General features: G+C 59.1%; 1 protein-coding gene across 1 annotated transcript; it reads right to left on the reverse strand.

The window, feature by feature from the left end:
- Positions 1-4,047: 4,047 nt before the first annotated feature.
- Positions 4,048-10,980, reverse strand: CABP7 (calcium binding protein 7). Its single transcript, XM_069871000.1, has 5 exons — positions 10,847-10,980; positions 6,744-6,887; positions 5,384-5,496; positions 4,316-4,469; positions 4,048-4,232 (listed from the first exon to the last, which is right to left on the reverse strand). The coding sequence occupies exons 1-5, from the start codon at positions 10,953-10,955 to the stop codon at positions 4,105-4,107; spliced, it is 648 nt and encodes a 215-aa protein (XP_069727101.1). The 5' UTR covers positions 10,956-10,980; the 3' UTR covers positions 4,048-4,104.
- Between the last annotated feature and the right edge of the window lie 9,201 nt (positions 10,981-20,181).

Raw genomic sequence — 20,181 nt, forward strand, 5'->3', positions numbered from 1 at the left:
AGATCCAGTTCAAACTGGGTAGAGAACCACATCTCCCGAGCAGGGAGCTGCGAAACCAAACTAAATTAAAATTACAGCATAAAACCTGAGCGCAGCCACAGCCCCTCTGCACTTTTTCTTGCTCTCAGAGAGATGAGCTGCTTGTGGTACAGAAACTCCCAGTAAAGCCTGAAAGCCGAGTGTGGGAGCGTTCCCTGCCCAGCACCAGCCTGGCTGGGGGAGACTGAGAGGGGCTGGGAAGTGGGAGATCATTAAAATCAGGTTTTCCTGCAAAAGCTTGGATGATCTCTGGCCATCGGGGCCAAGCTGAGCATCGCTCTCGGCGCGTCATGTCTCCACAGAGCTGTGTAACTCCCGGGTACTTGTAGGAGCCTGTAAATTACAGGCTTTTATGGAGGTGTATTTCACAGCGTGGTGTCAGGAGAGGTAATGCTGGCATGTATCACTGCCGGGCCGGGATGCAGCCGGAGCGGGTTAACCCAGGAGAAGAGCTGCCTGCGGAGAGCTGCGTGCTGGGGATGGAGACACCGAAGCAGGAGAGGGCTCGTGGCTCCTTCTCTTTCCCCAGCACAGCCCCAGGGGTGGCTGGTACCCAGCTCCCCAAGGATGCCGTGCGGATGCGGATGGACCCCCCGGGACTCAGCATTCCTGGCAGATCCCGGGGTGGGCGGTGGGGAGCTGAGCCCGTCAGCGATGGCACGAGCCAAAGGCCTTCGGTAGAGCAAGAGCGGGAGTAATTTATCGGGAAGCTTTTAGGGAAATGAGCAGCTGCTGGGCCCCTGCCAAGGATCAACCCCACTAAGCTCTGCCCGGTGTCCTCTGGCAGCTCTTGCTGGGAGAGGAACAGGGACGGGATGGGGTCAGGGTCGGGACTGGGATGGAAATTAGGAGAGGGAAGGGGGGAGATGGGGACAGGGACGGGGAGAGGGATGGAAATTAGGATGGGAATAGGAGTAGGAATGGGAATGGGAAGGGGGATAGGAATGGGAATGGGAAGGGGGTTAGGAATGGGAATGGGAAGGGGGATAGGAATAGGAATAGGAATAGGAATAGGAATAGGAATAGGAATAGGAATAGGAATAGGAATAGGAATAGGAGGGGATGGGGATGGGGATGGGGATGCAAGGATGGGACGAAGAATGGGAATGGGGACAGGACAGGGACAGGGATGGGACAGGGACATGGATGGGAACAGGGATGGAAATAAGGATGGGAATCAGAATTGGAATCAGAATAGGAATAGCAATAGCAATAGGAATGGGGATGGGGAGGCAAGGATAGGACTAAGAATGAGAATGTGGACAGGACAGGGATGGGGATGGGACAGGGACATGGATGGAAATAAGGATGGGAATGGGAATCAGGACAGAATGGTAAGAGAGGTGGGGATAGAGATGAGGATGGGGCAGGGATGGGGCTGAGCCACTTCCCGCTGTGCCGACACTCTCAGTCCTGCAGCCCGTGTGGATTTGCTGCTGGTTTTGCTCTGTCCACCTCCCCTCGCCCATGGCATCCCCGCACATCCTCTCGCTGCAGCACTTGCATAGGCACATTTTTTTCCTTTCCTAGCAAGGCTTTAATCAAATGAGCGCGGAGCATCGCTGTCTCGCGGCAGCCGCACTGAGCCGTCCCCGGCAGAGCTCTGCGAGGCCAGTGCTCGGGGAATGTGGCTGGACCCTGCGCTGCTCCCGAATCTGGAGCTGCCATCCCCAAATCTGCCTGAAAAATCTCCATTCTCCCAATTTCCATTAAAATTAATTGAGCTGTTTTTTGAAAAGCTGAGCGTGGGGGATGGCGTTGTTCCTTTTATCTAATTTTTCTTTTATGTTATTGCATTTTCTTGCAAATCTAATTGTCCTCTTTTTCTTTTTGGCCCCCTTATGTTTATTCACAGCACCTCTATTAGACCTAGTTAAAAATATATATATACACACACACACGCATCTCCAAGGCCACGTGGGTTCCTTCGGAAATGCCGGTTCATAAAGAAATCAAAACTTTCTGCGAGGAGATGGATGAAATTTCATTACGGGTGCGGAGCTTCCCCCACTTTGCGAGGCAGCCACAATGATTTCATTGCCGTGGAGCGCTTCCCATTTCCATTTCTCATTTGGACGTTCGGTTCAATTTGTTTGATAAATTAGATGGGATCCAAAAAAAAAAAAAAAAAGAAAAAAAAGAAACCCAAACCCCAGACCCCGAAGCAACAAATGGGGTGTCCTCCTGTTGAGATGCTTGGATGAAGGGGGGAAAATCCCAGGCAGGTGCAAGGAAATGGATTTTCCCCACTTGGGGGTCACACAGGGCTCCAGGGAGATGAAGGTTGGGGTCCCCCAGCCCCAAAGCCCCGGGGATGGTCCCCTAGATGGGAAACACCCCCAGCACGGGAGCAGCATCCGTGCCCAATTCCCTCATAGCACCAAGAGCTTCCCCTGTTTTTATTTATTATTTTAATATATTTTCCATTAAAAATGCATCGCTGGGGGCTCGGGGAGGGCGATGCATTAGGCGGGCGCTGCCTCCCCCCACCCCGAGCACACGCAGACACAGTGGTTTGCAGGAGCTCGGCTGAGTTTCTGGCATCGCTCGGTGCTCGGGGATTTACACCAGGGCCAGATCCCGCTGTGGGGTAAATCCCCTCCCTGCCAAACTCAGCGCGTGGTCACCAGCCCAGCCTGCAACAGGGACCCCCAGATTCTCTCTGAGCTCCTCATCCTGTGGGCCAGATCCCAGCTCCTCCTGGATTTGATGCTAAGCTGGGGTGAAAGTACTTTTGGGAAGGCTCCTGGGCTGCATATTCTCCCCGTCAAGGCACTTTTTTAAGGCAAATGGCCTTAAAAGATTCATCAAACGCCAACATAAAATGTCAGGACATGGAGATGGTGGGGAGTGAAGCTGCTCGGTGCTGGCACTGATCCATGGGAAAGGGCAGGATCCACAGCAGGAGACAGGGTTGGATCAGGATGGGGGGACGCAGGGGGTATAACCCCCCCAGGCGCTGGTGGAAGCCACTGGGTCTCCTCCAGCTCCAAGTCTGAGGATGGACATGGTTAGTGTTTGATGGGAATGGTTGGACTCGATGATCCGGTGGGTCTTTTCCAACCTGGTGATTCTATGATGCTCCATCCCCCAGGATGCTGGGGGGGGTGCAGACCCTGACCAGCGCCCACCTCCCTTGCTGACAGCAGCACCCATGGGTGCTCCCAAGCCCTGCACCCACCCCCTTGCCCCATCGCATCCCCAGGAGCCCCAGCAGCACTTCAGAAATCCCAGTTTTATTTCAGATCAGAAACAACCAACCAGGAAGAAAAAAAAAAAAAAAAAGAAATTTAAAAAAAAAAAACAAACCCAAACCAAAAAACAATTCCAAAGAATGAGAAACGGCCCCAAATCCGAACCAGTCCAGTGCCCAGGTGGGTGCTACATACAGGCTGGGGGGTTCAGGGATGTGGGGCGAGCGGCCCCGGCCGGCACAGGCTCCCCAGCCTCGGGGTCGCTGCGGCTGTTCCCGGGGGAATCAGCTCAAAGTGCATCAAGCAGGAGGTCAGCGTCGTCCCCACCACGGGCAGGTGGGGAAACTGAGGCACGGGGCAGCGGGGTGGGAGGGAAAAAAAATCCAGCCCTTGGCAGCCAAGTCCATGCAAACGCTCCCATCTCAGACTAGAAACCATCTCAGGCGCGAGTATTGCTTAGGGGATGATTTGGTTTTTTTATCATAAATATAGAGCTAGAGACGCTGGGATCGGTGGATCCGACGGGATCCTCCGCCCGGGAGCAATCGGCCCCCGGCGCGGGGAAGGGCAGCACACGGGGCTCCATGCACGTTACATGCACTTACGGGGTTGGTTTTTCTGGCAAGGGAGAGGGTGTTTTTTGTGTGTGTTTGTGTGTCTTTATCAAAGTTCCCGTGTTCTGCGAGCAGCCATGCGATCGCATCGCCCCGGGACGGCAGGGACCCGGCGTTGAGTCCACCCTCCTCGGGTTTGCCCCCTCCCGGGGGGCGAGTTTTGCGTTTCCGACTCAAACACGGATCGATCGGTCTCTCTCCGTCCTCCCCGCTGCGGTCGTGGGTCCCCGTCGCGGGCGCTCGGGGCGGCTCCCCCGCTACTTCATGCCGCTGCGCAGCACCTGGTTGGCGGCGATGAGCATCACGCTGATGATGAAGGCGATGGCGAAGGCGCAGATGAGGCTCTTGCGCACGCAGGTCTGGCGGATCTGCTGGCTGGAGCAGGCTGCGGGGAGAGCCCAGGGGTTACCCCGACGCCCGCTGCCGTCCCCGGTGGGGATTCGGCATCCCCGGCGGCCTGGCACTCACTCTCCACGTCGACGGGGCACTCCTCGGCCGTGCCCATGTGGCTCTCCTCCTCCGTCATGATGATGTTCTCGATGTCCTTCATGGAGAGGTGCTCGCAGAAGGTCTCGTACAGCAGCCGCTTCAGCTCGTCCACCGTCAGCTTCTGCATGTCGCACTGCGGGGAGCGGGCAGGGGGGACGGGGACGGTGTGGGGCTGCCCAGCACCCTCGGGTGCTGCGGTTTGGCTAGATCCCCCCATTTTCGAGGAGGAAAGGGCTGGTGGCCTCTGAGCCCTGGGAAGAGCAGGGCTGGTGGCTCCCAAGAAGGGTGCCCGGTGGGTGCTGGTGCCGTGCGTCACCTCAGTCGAGGCGGGGACAGAAAAGGCTGGTGTAACCACGAGCCAAACCTTTCACTAACCCGGACGTCGAGCCTGAGCTTGAACTTGACCCTCAACCTAACTCCAGTCTCACCTTCAACCTTAAACCCAACCCTAAACACCAGGGGACATTTAGGCTGGACATTAGGAAAAAATTCTTCACGGAAAGGGTCATTGGGCACTGGAACAGGCTGCCCAGGGAGGGGGTTGAGTCCCCTTCCCTGGAGCTGTTTAAGGCACGGGTGGACGAGGTGCTAAGGGACATGGTTTAGTGTTTGATAGGAATGGTTGGACTCGATGATCCGGTGGGTCTCTTCCAACCTGGTTATTCTATGATTCTATGATTCTATGATTCTAATGCTAAACCTGACCCTGACCCTTACTCTAATCCTTCCATCCCCTCTAGCCCAGACCTGGAGCCTGAGCTTGAACTTGACCCTCATCTAACTCCAATCCTGACCCCAACCTGGACCTGACACTAACCTTATCCTAAATCTGACCCTGACCCCAACGTTGACCCCAATCTAGGGTGCGATCCTGGTCCTAACCTCCACCCTCACCCCAACTCCAGCCTTGACCCTAACCCCAACCTTTCACCCTGACCCCAATCCCAACCTTGACCCTAACCTCATCCCCAGCCCTGACCCTGAACCGGAGCTCTCGGTATGGGGCTGGGGGTGCTGCCCCCTGGGTGGGATCTGGGGGGTCCCTACCTTCCAGAAGACAGTGTCGAAGTCGGTGCCGTGGAACTTCTCTGGGATGCCCGAGGTGGACAGCTTGGGCCCCAGCAACGTCACGAACTCCTCAAAGTCCACCTGTCCGTCGCCTGTGGGACCCAGAGGCAGCTGTCACCCCCAGCCCACGCACAGCAGGGTCCCCATGGGGCTGCTTCGGGGTGGGGGGACACCCTGCCTGGGCTTGGTGATGCTCCCCTCATCCTGCACAGGCTGGGGCAGGTGCTGCTCCAAGCCTCGGTGGGTTCTGGGGGGACCCCACTCCTGGGCTCAGCACCCAGAGCTCCCCGATCCCACCAAGGAGCCACTAACAGTGACTCCATGATGACCAGGGGCAACAGACAAGGTACCGCAGGACCTCAGACTCAGAATTCAGTGGACAGAGATCTCCAAGCTGACTGGGGACCCCCCAATACCACCCAGGCAGCGACCCCAACACAAGCTGGGGACCTCCAGCGCAGTTTGGGTTGTTCCAACACTGACCAGGACGCCCGACACTGGTTGGAACCCTCAATGCCATTTGGGAACTCCAAGGGCTGGCTGAGGAGCCCCAACATCATCTGGGGACCCCTAACATCATCTGGGCACCTTCAACATCACCTGGGGACCCCTAACATCATCTAAGGACCCTCCAATGTCAGCTGAGCCCACGATGCTGGCTGGGGATGCCCAGTGCTGTCCAGGACCCTGAACGCCAGCTGGAATCCCAATTCCAGCTGGGACCACCATGGCATTTGGGGGCCCCCATGGCTTTGGGGTCCCTCGTGGTGGCCGTGACCCCAGGAGGAGCCACCAGGCTGGCCGCGTCCTGCGGCTGCAGAGGACGCTGGTGTCAGGGCTGTCACGCTGGCACTAACGATGAGTAATGAAGGGAGCGGCAGCATGGCAGCGCTGCCAGAAAGGCTTTTAAATAGGGGGGAAAAAAAAGGAAACCAATAAATTAACGAGCTCTTTAAGGTCCTGAGGAGCGCGGGAGCGATGGGGACAGGGCGGTGGTGACAGTGGGTGCTGCAAGCGCGTGGCCAGCCTGGCTCACCGGGGTAAGAGCATGGTCTGGGGTGCAGGATCCAGCCCCAGCAGCTCGGTCCCAGCTGGTGTGCTGAGCTGGGAAAGGCACCATTCCCACTCATAAATACTCCAGGAGCTTTAAATTCTCCCAAGAAAGCTGGGGTGGCGAGGATGGTGATGATCATGGATGCTCGGGGCACAAGGCAGAGCTGGGATCAGGTCCTCCCACATCCCGGGTCCAGCAGCCAGTGGAGCAGAAATGGGGCAAATGGGGTGTTTCACCCGGGCAGGGGGTTCCAGGGGGTCCCATCCCGAGGTTTTGGGGTCCTACCATCCATGTCCAGGCGCTGGATGATGACCTCGAGCTCCACCTCGTTGGGCATGTAGCCCAGCGAGCGCATGGCCGTGCCCAGCTCCTGCTTGGAGATGAAGCCGTTGCCATCCCGGTCGAACACCTTGAAGGCTTCACGGATCTCTGCGGGAGGAGTGGAGATGAGTCTGGTTGCTCCCCCAGCCTTGGGCCCCACGACTCCCCCGTGGGCAGCGCTGGTGGCCCCAAATGAACCTCCCATCCCTCTGGTCATGGTGGGATTAGCCCTACAGAGGGGAAACTGAGGCATCGCTCTGTGTCCCTGTCCTCTGGGGGGTGTAATGGGCTGGGGGAGGGTAATAGCAGGGGAGGAGGAGGAGGGTTTGGGTGCTGGGGTCCCAGGACGGGGTGCAAGGCAGCGGTAGGGGGTCTGTGCGCACCTCCCCACCTCTCCCAACCTCCCCAGGAAGGGTCTGACCTCCTCGAGGTGGCACCAATGCAATTCAAGGTCTTTGCTTCAACTCCAGCCACCCACACGCAGCACCCACCCCGTCCTTGCCACCAACAAACCCTCCATAGCCAGAAAAAAAAAGGCATTCTGCCCCAAAAACGCCTTCCTTGGGCATGGGTGAGCTCGAGGGGGGAGCTGCAAGTGGGGAGACCCCCACACTGCTGCAAGACTCAGCTGGGAACATCCCCAGCACCCACGTCTTCCCCTGGGGACTTTGCACCCACCCCAAGGTTACAGGATCGGTGCCGGAGCTGCGCCACAAAAAAAATGACTAGCTCTCACCAGGATGGATTTGGTGCTCATCCCTCTTCCATGCAGAGGAAGATGGGATGGAGCTGGAGGGAAAGGAGGAGGATTTGGGCTTTCTGACTCCAAAATGTGCCCCTGGGACACAGGGAAAGATCCCTGCGGAGTGGGAGGGAGAAGCCTTGAGAGCAGCAGGTAAACTGAGGCACGGTGCTTGCTATCACCCACTCAAAAGCCTCACGGTGCCTATCGGCTCCATCCTGCTGCTTTGGGGCAGCATCCATTGGGGCTTTGATGCTTTTTGGAAGAGCTTCTGCCTTTTTTATGCCTCCTGACACTCCAGGCTGCTGGGAAAGAAGAGACCAGGAGGGTTTGTATCCGGAACACCAGAAAGCCGAGCCGGGATGTTGGTGCCCTCTCCCTTCACCAGGCAGCAAAGTCCTCGCCAGCTGCAGGAGGGTTTGTGCCGGAGGGGCCCGGCTGGAGAAACGGGCTGAGAACTTTGAGTTTGGGGAGAAAACCCCACGTAGGGTTTTGCTTTTGATGCCCAGCACCTGGGGACATCCCTGCCTGGATGATGCCCATCGAGGATGTCTTCCAAGGTGTTTGGGGTGAGTTTGAAGGGAGTTTGGCCTGTCAGACTGATGGGTAAAGCTTCTCTCTTGCTGATGTCCCTGCCTGGGTGCAGGGATGATCCTGTTCCCCAATGTGCTCACGGGGAGCCTCGCTCCAATCTCAGCACCCCCAAAATTCATCCTTTGAGGCTGCTCATCCCGGGCTGTTTCCCTCTCACCCAGCTCAGGGTGCTGGGGAAAAGGAAGGATGTGCCCTGACAGTGGCCAAAACCAGGGTCCCAGCAGGTTGTCCCCCCCTGGCCACAGCCCCCCAACCCTTGATGGCCAAGTTCTCACCCTGTGCCTCCTCAGCCCCAATGCGGAGGGCGGCTGTGGGGCCAGGATGGCGTCTGGGTGTCACCAAGGTCCCCCTAAACTGGAGGGTGCCTAGAGAGAGGTGACAGCCCGTCCTCTCCTCCTGCAGCGGCGCAGGTGTCTGGCGCCTCGTGGGGTCACCTTGGGGCTCCCGCCGCTGCCATCGATCCCGCAGCCACGCGACCACAGGTGGGTGCTGGGGGGGCACCCCAGGTGCCACGAGAGGCCGGGTGTGTGACCACAGCGCCCTGGCACACGCGTGTGAGGGGAGATGTGCACGCACACACCTCGCAGCGATGCTGGACGCGCGCATGCACGTATGCACCAACACCTCGCAGCGACGCGCACGCACACGCACACACACAACTTGCAGCGATGCTGCGCTGGTGCGTGCGCACACACGAACGCCTTGCGGGGATGTTCTTGCACGAGCACACGCAGACACACACACAGAGCGACGCTGTCCTCGTGCGTGCACACTCATGAACGCCTTGCAGCGATGCTCTTGCATGTGCACACGCACATAGGACTTGCAACGATGCTGTACTTGATGCACACACAGAGGAACGCCTTGCAGTGATGTCCTTGTGCGTGCTCACACACACACGGAGCTTTCAGGGATGTCCTTGTGCGTGCACACAGGCGCACACGCACAACCTCTACCCACGCTGTTCTTGTGCACACAAGCGACGCTGTGCGCGTGCACACACGACCACGTCGCAGAGACGCTGCACGTCACACAAAACTCGCCGCGACGCCGCGCTTGTGCGTGCACACGCGCAACCAGCATCGCTGCAGGTTGTGGGCACACACGCACCAATGCCTTGCAGCGATGCACTTAGCGTCCACACGTGTGCACACCCACACAGCTCGGAGCAGCGCTGTCCTCGTGCATGCAAGAGCAGCCACGTTGCACGCGCACACACCCAGAGACACGCAATCACGCGTGCACAAACCCCCTTGCCGTGAAGCTGTAGCTGTGCAGGCGCACGCACTCGCGTGCCGTGCGGTGACACCGTACCTGCGTGTGCACAGAATCACCAGGTTGGTAGAGACCCCCTGGCTCATCGAGTCCACAACCACGTTGCAGCGACGCTGCATTCCTGCACGCACACACACGCAGACGCACACCAGGGGATGCAGCCGTGCACGCACAGCCCCTCGCAGCGACACTGTACTCGTGCACGCACGCACGACCCCATCGCAGCGAGGTAGTTGTGCATGCACAGCCCCTTGCAGCGTGGCCGTACTTGTGCATGCACACACGCTCTCTCTCTCTCTGCAGCAGGGCTGTGCATGCGAACCTGTCGTGCTCGGAGGCTGTACGTGTGCACGGACACCCTGCAGCGAGGCCGTACATGTGCACACAGACACACACACACGCGTCGCAGCGAGGCTCTGTGTGCGTGCAGAGGTCTGTGCCCGCACACGCGATGCGCGCCGGGGGCCGGGCTGAGGTGTGTGCTCACGCTTGCACACGCAAGCCCTGCAGTGAGGCTGTCGACGGGCACGTCAGCGCACACGCACGACACCTGCAGAGCCGGGGGCACACGCGCTCGCCCTCTCGCACGCCCGCTGGGAGCCCGTCTCCCTGCCCGCTCGGAGCTCCTGGCCAGGCTGCAGGGCCGAAGCCCCCCAGTCTGGGGACTCTGTGCCTCAGTTTCCTCATCGGGACTCCCCAGGCCTGATGCTGAGCCCCTGCCAACCTCTCCCGAGGAAACAGCGGGGAGGCTGCTCCGTGCCTCAGTTTCCCCTGGGGTGTCAGGGATGCAGTGAGGTCCATGAGTGCTGCTCCCCCAAGCAGAGTGGGGCTCCCTGGGGACCCCCCGAGCCGGGACAGCCTGGTGGCACCAGCAGAGCCTGTCCCAGCACCCCAGCAAACTTTGTTTTTGGGGGGGAAAACCCATTGTGGTCATGGCGAGCTGAGACCAGCCCGGCTCATGGCACGGGTGGCAGAGTCCCGCGGGTGCTCCTGTTGGCCGGAGCCCGGTGGCACCGGGACCACCGTGCCAGGGGGTGGCATAGGTGACACAGGTGACACGGGTGACACAGGTGACACGAGTGGCAGCCCCCCCGGCGCCCCTGCCACTGTCATATTATGACAGCGGGGAAGGTGGCCCCGCCACGCCGGGGGGGGGTTCAGGTCCCTGCTGTGTCATTTGTCACCGCGGTGACACCGGGATCCCCCCCTCCCAGGACCCCCCCCCACCGATTCCCGGCTCTCTCCCATCCATCCATCCATCCCTCCATCCATCCATCCATCCATCCATCCATCCATCCATCCATCCATCCATCCCTCCATCCGCATCCCGCTCGCCTTCCCACGGCACCGGGAGGAGGGGGACGCGCCCCCCCAGCCCCTCCGCACCCCCAAAGCCCCGGGGTGTCCCCCCCAAAGCCCCGGGGTGTCCCCCCAGCCCCCTCCCCACCCCGCTCACCCTCCAGCTCGTCCTCGGGGATCTCCACCGGGTGCTGCTCGGCGAGGATGTTGGGGACGGTGTAGATGCCCCGGTACATCAAAGCCGCCGTCACCGGGTGGAAAGGCATCTTCGGGGCTCCCCGAATCCGAAAGAAAAACACCAAAAAAAAAAACCACCAACCCCAAACAACAAACCCCCAAAGTTTCCACCCCAATCTCCTCGCGGGGCGGTGGGGGGCGGGGGGGCGATGCTAAAGCCAAGTTACGGTGCCCGCCGCCCCCCCAGCCCGGCACCCCCGGTCCTGCGGGCGCTCGGGGGCTGCGGGACGGGGCTGGCGCCCCTCACCGGGGACTCAGGGCTGCGGGGTTTGGGGATGGGGGGGGGGCGCTTCGAGCCAGGGGAAAGGGGGGGGGTGCAGCCGGCTTCCCCCGCTCACATGCCCTCCCGAAGTGCGAGCGGGAGGCGAAAAGCATCCAGGCAGCGGTTAAATCCCGGCGGGGGGGACGGCGCTGGCCATGCCGCCCCGGTTCCCCCCCGGCCCCGCTCCCCGCTGGGGCCCGGCATGGCGGGGCCGAGGCCGAGCCCGGCCTCTTCTTCCTCCTCTTCCCTCCTCCTCCTCCTCCTCTTCCCCGTCGCCAAGTGTCCCGGGGCTCGGCGCGGCTCAGCCCCCGGCGCCGCCCCCCCCGCCCCGAGCATCCTCAGCCCCGCATCCCGCATCCCGCAGCCCGCGGGCGGGTTTGCAGCGGTCCCGCCTGCCGAGTGGGGCTGGGGGCGGGGGGCAGGCTTGGGGGGGCCGCCCCCAGCTCGGGGGGGGCTGAGGGAGGGAGGGGGAGTTGCGGCAAAGCGGGTGGCACAGCCCCCCGGGAACATCCCCAGCCGGAGCCTGCCCCGGGCTGGGTACCAGGCGGTGGAGAATGAGGAGAGGGGGGCTGCAGCACCCCCTGTCCAGCCGCTTGGCACCCTGGAGGCTCCACGTGCAGCACCCCAGGCTGCCGGCACCCCAAAGTCTCCACATGCAGCACCCCAGGCTGCCAGGGCCCCAAGGTCCCTGCATTTGGCACCCCATCTCCGGGCAGTCGGCACCCCGGGATCCCCCACACGCAGCACCATAGGTTGCCAGCACCCCAAGGTCTCTGCTTATGGCACCCCAGCTCCAGGCAGTCAGCACCCCAGGGTCCCCACATGCAGTGCCCCAGGCTGCTAGCACCCCAAGGTCCCCGCTTTTGGCACCTCATTTCTAAGAAGTTGGCACCCCAGGGTCTCCCCACACAGCGCCACAGGTTGCCAGCACTCCAAGGTCTACACATGCGGCACCCCAGGCTGCCAGCACCCCAAAGTCCCCACTTTTGGCACCCCATTTCTGGGCAGTTGGCACCCCAGGGTCCCTACATGCAGCACCCCAAGCTGCCAGCACCCCAAAGTCCCTGCATGTGGCACCCCATTGCTGGGCAGTTGGCACTCCAGGGTCCCCACACGCAGCACCGTAGGTTGCCAGCACCCCAAGGACCCCACTTTTGGCACCTCATTTCTGGGCAGCCGTCACCCCAGGGTCCCTACATGCAGGACCACAGGTTGCCAGCACTCCAAGGTCCCTGCATTTAGAACCCCATCGCTGGGCAGTTGTCATCCCAGGATCCTCACGTGCAGCATCCCAGGCTACCAGCACCCCAAGATCTCTGCTTTTGGCACCCCATCTCCAGGCAGTTGGCACCCCAGGGTCCCTACGTGCAACACCCCAAGCTGCCAGCACCCCAAAGTCCCTGCATTTGGCACCTCATTTCTGGGCACTCTTCACCACAGGGTCCCCACATGCAGCACTGCAGGTTGCCAGCACCCCAAGGTTGCCACACACAGCACCCCAATATCTCCACGCGAGGCACCTCATCTCCAGGCAGTCATCACCTCAGGGTCCCCACATGCAGTGCCCCATGATGCAGGCACCCTGGCATCCCCACACGCAGCACCCCAAGATCCCCCCTCTCCACAGCACTCCATGTGCAGACAGTTGTCACCCCAATGTCCCCATACTCGGCATCCCAGGACGTCATCACCCTGAGGTCCCCACACATGGCACACTGTGCCCAGGCAGTCATCACCCCCATATCCCCATCCATGGCACCCCAGAGTCCCCATCCTTGGTGCGCCAAGCTGTCAGCACCCCAATGTCCCTGCACCCCATGTCCAGGCAGTTATCGCTCGAGGGTCCCCGTACTTGGCACCACTGGGCTGCCAGCACCCTGAGGTCCCCACACACAACACCCCAGGCCGGGGCAGTGGTCACCCCGGTGTCCCCTGGGTGCAGAGACACCGTGTCTGGACTCCTTTGCACCAAGAAGGTGTGAGCCATGAGACATGGAAGAGGAGCGAAGCAGTGCCAGGAGCGAAGCCCTATGTCCCCATCCTCGTTTCCATCACCCCCAAGCCCTGGTCACATTTTTTGCCTTCTTTCTCTCTTTGTCATTGATTAATCACAGTTAGGCTCACGCACCAGGGTGGCTCAGGGTGGTGCCATGTCCCTGTGGCATCCTTGTCCCCATGGCATCTGTGGCTTCCCTGGCCTCGTGGAATCTGTGTCCCCTCTGCACCCCAGTCCCCAGGCAGGGATGCTCCCCAGGATCCGTCCCCTCTCTCCTCCCAAATCCCACCACCCGTCTTGCTGGGCTTATCTTCCCAGGCAGGGATTCCCTCCCCAGACCCCAGCCCGTTGGGAGATGGGGCTCACAGTGTCCCCAAGCCTGGTGACATGTCCCTGCGTGGGCATTAGGTGCTCATCCAAACACCGAGAGTTCTCGAGAGTGATGGGGAAACCAAGGCACAGCTGGACAGGCTCCAGATGTGCTTCTCATGTTGGGACAATCGCAAGAACTCCCAGCATTTTAGAATGGGATTCCTGCCTCTCCAACCCCTTCCCTCAAATCCCCCTTGGGGTCCCGCAGCCACGTGCTCAGCTTCGTTCAAGGCTGCTGGGAATTCGGCAGCTCCCACTTTCTTCCCTCTGCACCAAACCTTCCACCTCCCATGGGAGCATCAGCTGGGACCCCACTTTGGGGCTCCCCAAAACCCTTCTGCAGCCGCTCCCACTGTGCAGCCGGTTGGCTTTAACCAGCTGGGGTCCCCTTTAAGCTATTTTTTAGCTGGGAGAGATTTCCTTCTCCGGCAGCAGCGGAAAATCCACTACGGCTGCGCTCCGGAGCTGGGGAATCTCAGGGCTGAACAAATCCCTGCTGCTAGGGTGTCGGATCCCAGGGCTGGATCCTTCCTCCCGGGATGTCACAGCTTGGGGATGGCTTTTCCCATCCCTTCGGAGCCTCGGGATGACATTAGAGCACACAGCGAGTGGGGGAGTCTCCAGGGTCTGATACAGTGGTTGTGCTCCCAGAGGGGGAGGATGCTGATGATAAATAAGCGACTTTTGAGGAGAAAACAGCCCCAAAAGGCAAAGTAGCCTAATTGAAAGTCTTTTTTCTTAGCGGATCAATTTGATCATCGATGTTACTGAAGTTGCCTTCCCAATTAATTCTCTGCTTGCCCACCGGAGGCCCCAGGGCAGAAACCCATTAATTTCTCCCCACCCGGCAGGAATAATAGTGCCAGATTCTGAGGGTTTTTTTTATTTTCCTCAGATCCCTGAGGGAGCTCTCCGTGCTCCGCAGCAGCAGGGACCTGTCGGAGCATCCTTCCTGCACATGGAGGAGGCAACTGGTCTGTCCCGGCTCCCACTGCTTCATCCCTAGGGATGGAGGGCGTGAGCACGCAGCGGCACAGTGGAAAATGAGAATTAAACAACGGCTTAATTGCATTTGAAGTCTTGATTGGTTTTTTTGGTCATTAGGGAGCAGCAGCAGAGCAGCCTCAATGTTCCCCCAGAGACCCCCATCCTGCTCTCTCCCTCATGGGATGAAGGCTGGGACCTTTCCCCAGTGCAACCTGCGCCACTGCCCCCCGCTCTGCCCCACGTCTTTGATTTCCTTACTTATCTTGGGGTGAGAAGCTTGGAATTGGTTTTCTCCATCACCACAAGCTGAGATAGTGGGGTGGAGGCGGCGGCGCCCTGAAACTCCAGGGATTTCAGCTTGAAACCGCAGCCGGGTGATTTACACGTTTCCCTCACCGCTGGGACGTTGCATGTGTCCCTCTTCATCGTTCCTCTGTTATTTTATTAGCAGTTCCTCGTCAAGTTCTCCTTTTATTTATGAGGGCTCGGGCCAGCCTTGCCAGCAGCTCAGCACCACCTCTCCCCACCATCCCCTCATCCCTCCCCAATGGCACCACCTTCCCAACGCTCCCTAATTAGCTGGTCCCACTAATGAGGTGGGAGAGGAGCAACCCGCTTCCTTCCTTTTGTGTCTTATTTGCAGCTCTGGGAAAGTCTCGCTCTGCAGAGCTCCTGGATTTACATCCCAGCATCAACGTCTTCATTTCTCTCAGCAAGACTGGAGGGGGAGTTTGAAGGAATAAAGCCACGCTGGCACGCGTACAGGGCTGATTCCTCTTTAATTATCTCCTCCTCCTCCTTTTTTTCTGGCAGGGCTGGGATCCCTTCCTTGATCCCCACCAGCTCCTGCACAGCAGAGGCTCCTGCGCTCGATCTTCTCCCTGCCCTGAGCGCACTGTGGGTTTGAGTCTTCACCAGTCCGGTCTCTGCTGTGTCTCCTCGCTGAAATTCCCTGTTGTGCTTGTGGAGGAGAGAGAGGGAACCTGGAGGGATGGGGAGGGAGATGGGCATGAGATGAAGATGCAGACGAGCATGGGATGGGGATCCCTTGTAGGGCTGGGACTAGAGATCTCTAATGGGGATGGGGATGGAGACAGGGATGAGGATGGAGATGGGAATAGAGATGGGACACAGATAGAGATCCATCACAGGGCAGGGGATAAGGAGGAGGATGGGAAATGGGATGAGGATGTGGATGGGTATGAGGGTGGAGATGAACATGGGATGGGATGGGATGGGATGGGATGGACCCCTCACTGGGATGGAGAAGGGGTGGGATGGGGATCCCTCACAGGGATAGCGATGAGGATGGGGATAGGGATAAGGATGAGCATGGGGATGGGCACAGGGATGAAGATTAGGATGGAGATGGGCACAGGGATGGGAAAAAGATAGAGATCTGTCACGGGGGTGGGGATGAGGTTGGGAAAGCTCACAGGGATGTAGAAACCCGGTAGGGATGACGATGGGATGGTGTAAACTTGGGCTGTGTGTTCTCAAATTCCCCAGGACAAGCCAATGGATAACTCACTCAGGGGCAGTGTGAGGATGCTGGGGCAGGGGGTGACACCACAGTGTCCTCTGGGATGCTCACACTGGGCGCAGGGAGGAGACACAAGGGCCCAGGGTGGCTGTTGTGTCCCTTTGAAGCCACTGGCTGGCACGGAGCCCTCGGAGGCGCCGGAGGCATCAATCACCCAGGGCCATTGCTGTCAGCTGGGTATTTAGCGAAATGTTTCTTAAATGAACGCTTGATGGAAGAAGAGGGATGGCTGCAACGTACCGAGCCGCAAGGTTATCCCCGTGGCCACGCCGGCTGCCAGCTCCCCGTGCCCGCTCTTAAACCTGGGGAGGGCGGCTGTGATAAAGAATCAGGGAGGGTTTGGGAGCCGCTATCTGGCACAGTCACTGCTCTGACACTGGGGTGTATTTTGGAGCAAATCACACCCGGGATGGGGGAAACACTGGGCAAAGCTCCAGGTGGCTGGTGCAGGTGGGGAGGGAAAGGAGAATGGGAAAAGCTTTGAGAGCTCCATTCAATTTGGGTCCACAAGGGGGGAAATAGCCCCTCTGTGGAGGAGGAAAGACCTCTGTGCAGGAGGAATTTTTCTTTATGAAAAGGAGGAAAATTTGAAATGATCCTGATGTGAGCATCCCTCAGAGAGGATGCAGCTCGGGATGCAGAGGGTGGCAGCAACTCCACTTGCTCCTGCCAAAAGAGCAGGTGGGAAGGTAACTTCCAGAGAGCTCAGTCAGGGACCTTCATAAACTCATTAACAGTGTAAAAAAAGATCCACGCGAAGCGCACGCTGCCTGTGAAGGAGCGTGGTAGGACAGGGTGGGATGCAGCTTTTGAGGAGAGTGCAGCAGAGGGAAGCAAAGACGAAGGCTCTGGTAGAGGCTGTGCAAGGCTGAGGCTTCCCTGACACCCCCCAGGCTGAACTTTTGGCACAGGAAGGACATGGACCTGTCGGAGAGGGTCCAGAGGAGGCTACAAAGATGATCAAAGGCCAGGAACAACTTCCCTATGGGGAGAGGCTGAGGGAGTTGGGGTTGTTCAGTGGGACGTGTTCCTGCCCATGGCAGTGCAACTGGGGTTTTAAAGTCCCTTCTGACCCAAACCTTCTGTGATTCCTTGAGCTTCAGCCCACGGCCTCGGTGTCAGAAGCAGGAAGGGGAACAAATGCAGCAAACCCCACATCACAGCACGTGGACGTGGGTGGGTGCAGGTCACACAGCAGCTTTGCTACAACCAGCATCAAAGTCAAATTCCAAACCAAAACCCCTTGGCTGAGCAGTTAAACTGATTTGGAATGGCTTGTACATCTCCCTCACGGTATCCTTATGGCTTTCTCCTCTCTGCATGCACCACCTCAACAACTTTCCCTGCAATGAGCTTTGCCTTCAGGACGCGGCTGTCCCAAACCTGGCTCTGCTCTCATCCTGCTGCGGGTGCACTGGAGATGCTCCCCAGAATTCACCGTCGATCAGCCGTGCCACGCTGGGCCAGCAACCTCAGGTAGCGATAGCAGCTCCAAATCTTGTGGATACTGTGAGCTGTTGAGCTGGGACGCCCCAGTGTTGTGATACCAGGACCTGGAGATACCTAATGCTGGAGTGCCAGGGTTCAGAGGGATCCTTTGTCCTGATGCCAGCACCCAGCAGTATCTGGTGCCTCCATTCCACGACCTAGTGGTACCCAGCGTTGTGGTGCCAGGATCTGGTTGTGCCCAGCACAAGGATGCTGGGATGTGGTGGTACCCGGTGCCAGGATGCCCAGGTGAGGTGGTACCCGGCACGGCGATGCCCAGGCTGTGATGGTGTCTGGGGTCCCTGCAGCAGGAGGAGGCGATGGGAGCTGGACTCCAGTGTTCCTGTTCCAGATCTGGCCTCAGAGCTCTCCAAGCAGATGTCCGAGGAGCCTGGGATGGAGGAGCTGCTGCCCAAGAACAGGCGAAAGAAAATTAAGAGTGTGGGATCCTGACCAAGGTGCTACCTCCTTCCCCAGGGCCATGTCCTCATCAGGGTTGGCTGTGTGCTGGATGGCGGTGTTGGCTCACACTTTTCCATGCCTGGAGAGATATTGGTCCTCGTGCTCTCCAGGCAGCAGCTCCCAGGATCTCCTGGGCACTGGTTGGACCCGAGTGTGCTGCTTGGTCCTTCACCAAACCATGTGGTCCTTCACCAAACCTGCAAGGTTGCACACCTGGCTGCAGGTCCTGCACCAAACCACAGCATCCTGCCTCCCCTGAGTGGTCCTGCACCACACCACCTGGGGTCCACAGCCCACCACAGGGTCCTGCATCCCATCACACTTCTCACCCCCCCAGCTCAGCCCAAGCAGCCTCCAGCGATTCATCCTCTGCTCACAGGGAAACCACAGTGGCTGGAGCAGCTCCGCCTGGTTTTTATTTCGTAGCATCCATACATCATCCCCTCTCTGGTGCCCGGGGGCACCTCCAGCACCAGCCCCCATCCTGGATGGAGGTTTCAGCTCTGGAGTCATTGCTTCTCTGCTGGCAATCCCACCTCTTTGCCCATTAAGCCACTAATTAAGTCACAGGGCTTTTAATTACAGCTTTGCAGTGGCTGCCCCGGGGAGGTGCACTGAGCCCATCAGGTCTCTGCCTGGTGCAGGGTGGCTCCGGGTGCCATCCCCGTGGTAAGGTTGCCTCTCTCCTTCCCTCTCCCTCCTCATTTTATTTTCTTTCCCCTTTTTCTCCCAGGAAGACAAAGGGCCAGGAAAGGAAAAGGGACACAGAGAGCAGCGCTGTGCCAGCCATCAGCCCACACTGGTGGGGAAGGATGAAGAGGATGAGGGGGGTGAGGTTGGCAGCCACCGGCCATGGAGGGAATAAGGCTCCTGCGTCCCCAAGATGCTGTCCCTGAAGAGCAGGAACCGGGCTGGCTTTGACCCCAGGGAGCAGCTTTTTACCTTGGCATCCTGCAACCTGGCCCCAACCCACACGGGAGCTGAGCACACCTGGGTGGTGAGAGCAGGGCTGGGGTGTCCATCCCTGCAGCCGTGAGACCGCTCCTCGAATCCTGTGTTCAGTTCTGGGCCCCTCACCTCAAGAAGGATGTTGAGGCTCTGGAACGAGTCCAGAGAAGAGCAACGAAGCTGGTGAAGGGGCTGGAGAACAAGAGGAGCGGCTGAGAGAGCTGGGGGTGTTTAGCCTGGAGAAGAGGAGGCTGAGGGGAGACCTCATTGCTCTCTACAACTACCTGAAAGGAGGTTGTGGAGAGGAGGGAGCTGGGCTCTTCTCCCAAGTGACAGGGGACAGGACAAGAGGGAATGGCCTCAAGCTCCGCCAGGGGAGGTTCAGGCTGGACATTAGGAAAAACATTTTTCACAGAAAGGGTCACTGGGCACTGGCAAAGGCTGCCCAGGGAGGGGGGTTGAGTCCCCTTCCCTGGAGGGGTTTAAGGGATGGGTGGATGAGGTGCTGAGGGACACGGTTTAGTGATTGATGGGAATGGTTGGACTTGATGATCTGACGGGTCTTTTCCAACCTGGTGATTCTATGATTCTATGTTGGACCCGGTACTGGCTGCACTCAGCGCATCCTGCTGTGCTGGTGCGACAGCCTGGGCTGTAAAAAGCCTTTTTGACTTTGCTTTTGGCCGAATCCCCTGGCTGGGGGCTCTAACAATCCCACGCAGGCAGCACAGGGGCTGCACTATTGCCACCAGCGGCTGCAGACAGCGTCCCCACCACACCCTCCGCTTCCCTCACCCACTGCCTCCCAGCAGCCCCAAAATCTCCCCCCTTTCCCCATCACCATCCCTTTGCCAAAAAAAACCAAACAAACCATCCCACCTCTACCAGCCCTGCTTAAAGCAATAAAAAAAGAGAAATCCCCCCCCAGTTCAGTCATGGGCGCTCGAGGAGGAGCCCTCACCAGGAGCTCCGTGCCACCTCCCAGGGTTTTGGTGCCGCTGAGCAGATAAACAAGCGCATCCATCGCTGAGCGCATCGAGTCGCTCAGAGCAGCCCCCGGGATCAGATCTTGCCTGGCCTCAGTGTCTTTCAGGCTGGACCACGCTTTGGTGAAGCCCCACTAGCAGCCCCAGCTGCATCCTCGCATCACCAAAAGGGTTTTATCTGTAATTAATTAAAAATTGAGGTCAATGCAGT

Source organism: Phaenicophaeus curvirostris, chromosome 17 (assembly GCF_032191515.1).
Source record: "Phaenicophaeus curvirostris isolate KB17595 chromosome 17, BPBGC_Pcur_1.0, whole genome shotgun sequence".
NCBI lineage: Eukaryota > Metazoa > Chordata > Aves > Cuculiformes > Cuculidae > Phaenicophaeus > Phaenicophaeus curvirostris.